Source organism: Amphimedon queenslandica, unplaced genomic scaffold, assembly GCF_000090795.2.
Source record: "Amphimedon queenslandica unplaced genomic scaffold, v1.1 AMPQUscaffold_9592_Cont18307, whole genome shotgun sequence".
In the NCBI taxonomy this organism is placed as follows: domain Eukaryota; kingdom Metazoa; phylum Porifera; class Demospongiae; order Haplosclerida; family Niphatidae; genus Amphimedon; species Amphimedon queenslandica.
In genome coordinates, this window is record NW_003550136.1 from 438 (window position 1) to 3,919 (window position 3,482).

At 37.2% G+C, this 3,482-nt stretch overlaps 1 protein-coding gene across 1 annotated transcript; it reads left to right on the forward strand.

Moving 5' to 3' along the window:
* Positions 1-319: 319 nt before the first annotated feature.
* LOC109590721 (ATP-binding cassette sub-family D member 3-like) lies at positions 320-3,217 on the forward strand (the record flags this gene model as incomplete). The annotated part of the gene is made up of 5 exons (XM_020006602.1): positions 320-569; positions 829-892; positions 941-1,004; positions 1,157-1,234; positions 2,936-3,217. Coding segments are annotated over exons 1-5 (696 nt in total), but the record flags the coding sequence as incomplete, so codon positions are not given.
* Between the last annotated feature and the right edge of the window lie 265 nt (positions 3,218-3,482).

The following is a 3,482-nucleotide window of genomic DNA, read 5'->3' on the forward strand; positions in this document are numbered from 1 at the left end:
GTGACGTAGCTACATTTTTAAAATTCCAATGCAGCTGCTTCCACTTCCGGTCCATTCTGATTCTCAGTTGGGACATAGTATAACAAAAAATGAGCATTTTTGAAGGCTCATATCTCAGTGAAAAAATTTTTTTAGACAATGGGAGTTGGAATACATCATTATTATGGTCAGGCAATCATATTAAGCCAATAAAAAAAATTCACCAAAAATACACCGGACTTACCCTTTAAATTTCCCATTTTCAGTTAGATTCTAGTCTCCCAAATATACATGTACATGTAGATCTATCAATTAATGCTTATCTTGTACATGTACATGTACATACATGTCTTCTCCCTAGGATTATTACAGAAGTGGTCGTATGTTGGTCCGAATGTCTGAGGCTATCGGTCGATTGGTGCTGGCCGGGCGGGACATGGCCCGTCTGTCCGGTTTCACCGCTCGCATTCACCAGTTGACCACCGTACTCCGTGACCTCCATAAAGGACAGTACGTTAGGACAATGGTCAATACTAGTGACAGTGGTAATGGAACCAATGGAGAGACAATGGAGAACAGAGAAAACACTAGTGAGATATGATGTATTAGTAATACATGTACATGTACATTACATATACAGTACATGTACATATAGTTGTAGCACAGTTAATACAATTTTGGTGAAGTTGACCCGTGCCACCATTTTGAATCATTATGCACATGCTTAATTTGACATTGCTACATTATATTTGCCAAATTAAAACTCATTAATCATTAGGAAATTTGAGCAATTTTTACCCATTCAAAAAATGGTTACACTTATTTTATTTTATTTTATTTTATTTTAAGGTATTGAAGGTCCTCCACTTGTTCCTGGTAGCGGAGAAATAATTGAAGTTGACAATTTAATAAAGTAATTAATTATTATTGTTATTATTATTTAATTCTTCTCTCTCTCAAGGTTTGAACATGTCCCATTGGTTACTCCTAATGGAGATGTACTTGTCAGAGACATGAACTTTGAAGTACTTCAATAACCTAATCACAGTCAATATACTGATACCATACCCCTCCCCCCTCTCTCTCCCTTTCTCTCCTCCCCTCCCCCCTTCTCTCTCTCTCTCTCTCTCTCTCTCCCTCTCTCCCCCTCCCTCTCTCCCTTCCCCTCCCTCTTAAGGTTCATTCTGGTATGAATGTATTAGTGTGTGGTCCTAATGGGTGTGGCAAGAGCTCTTTATTTAGAATATTAGGGGAGGTTAGTATTGTACATGTACAGTACAGCATTTATAATATAATATAAATAATATAATAATATAATATAAATGCTGCAAAATTCACATTATTATGCATCATTTCTGTAACATACATGTACATGTACATGTTCTATAATATGTGCATGATCTTATGAAGCACCATGGTGCGTGGACTCGCCTGCTGAGATTCACCTGAGGGATAATGTGTTACTTGTACTGCCCCCATCATGATATTATATATACATGTATAAGCAACTTGATATTTGAATAAAGGATAATAGATTTTGAGCAAACTGTAACAATGCAATTACTGCACTGATCCATAAAATAAATTATAGGTGTGGTCAGCACTTAGCAGTGCAGTGCAGATAAACATGGCACATGGGTAGGAGAAAGAAGAAAAGCTGAAATTTATTTTAGCATCTGAAGCTCTATTCAAAGAAAGAGCAAGCACAAAAAATTTGCCTAGATATTTAAAAGAGACTGAGATAGTTTGGTTGCTCCTGCTTTTTCCAGTGCTGCCTGAAAATTTTTCGAAGAGGCTAAATCACAAACTTTGAGCAACTGTAACTCGCAAACAAAAAAGAGATTAGAAAATTCCCACATATTTTTTAATCTAGGTACTTTTCTCTACCTATCAATGCTAATATTGACCAAATAGAGTGAAACACGAAGATTTGGCTAGGAAAAGTGGTCTATTCTTGAAAATATTCAGCTTTTGCTACCACAGATTGCTATGAAAATACAACGGAGCTAAATAAATTATCTTTTTCTGAAAGCTTAAAAAAAATTATAACTCAGGAGAGCTCAGTAAAAAAGATATTAACTAGGAATTAACAGGAATTTTCGTGACAGAATGACAACCCAACTGCATAGTACCCGCCTACACAAGTGTGGCGAGTCCAAATATTACTGTATTCCCTGGTTTGCCCCAATAATTTTGTTTTTTGTTCATTTATCATCTTATACTTTTATCTGTATTCAATAAATTATTCTTGAAATTAAGAAGTCACTGGTTGCTATGGTAAAGCCAGTATTTATTATGTACTATCATAACTTCCTTTAGTCACAAGATCTTTGAATATATTTAAGGTATCGCCCACTTTTTGTGTCTAGTTGATCTTCTTTAGCTGCATTCCCTTCTTTTGAACACTTGTTTTCATTCTCATTCATTTTGATTTCTTCATTTTCTTCTTACTCTATCTTCATTTACCATCTTCTACCTTTATCTCTCTTCATTTTTTGTTCTTGCTTTACATACACAATTTTATTCTTTTCTTGAAATGGCAACCAAACCATCTTCTCCTGGTCTCCTCAAACTGGAGGAACAGCTCACCTGTCCTGTGTGTCTTGACCACTATACCAACCCTAAGACTTTACCTTGTCTACATTCATTCTGTGAGCACTGTCTGGAGGGATTACCTCTGGAAAAGAAGAATGAGACCTATTACCTCTCTTGTCCCACTTGTCGTCATTGTACAGAGTTGCCAGAAGAAGGAACAGGAGCCTTTCCTGTAGCATTCACTCTCAACAACTTCAAAGAGATATACAGTCTAATGAAGAAAGTAGCTGATCCTCAACAGGTCACCTGTGACAACTGTACTACAGCTAATGCCACTGGATACTGCAAAGACTGCAGTCAATTCCTTTGTACAGAATGTATCTCTACCCACAAGAAATGGGCTCTTTTTGCTAACCATCAGGTGACAAGTCTTGATGAGGTGACAGCCTCTGATGTCTCTTCTACTTCTCAATTGCTAGCTTCAGCTAAACAGGAGGCACCTCTCATTTGTCCCATACCAAGTCATGACGAGCCTTTAAAGATCTACTGTGAAACATGTGATAGTGTTATATGTCGTGATTGTATCATAGTCACTCATAAAGATCACAAGTATAACCTAATAGCTGATAGTTTTACTAAACACAAAGAAGCACTGGAGAAATCTCTTAATCCGATAAAAGGGAAAATTGGAGGACTGAAGAAGGTCCTGTCTGCTCTAGCAGAGAGAGAGGGTGAGATCAGAGAGAGAGGAGAAGGAGTCTTAGAAGAAATAAATGAAATGGTAGAGGAAATGATGAATGTTCTTCATGAGTCAGAGAGGAAACTGACTGAGCAGGCAAAGAGGGTCACTGATGCTAAACTAAAGGTGCTGTCAGAGCAAACGAAATCAGCAGAAACAAGTTTGAGTCTTCTGGAGGATGTTGAGGATTATGTAGAACAGAGTCTGAAGACAGGCAGTCCTCAACAAG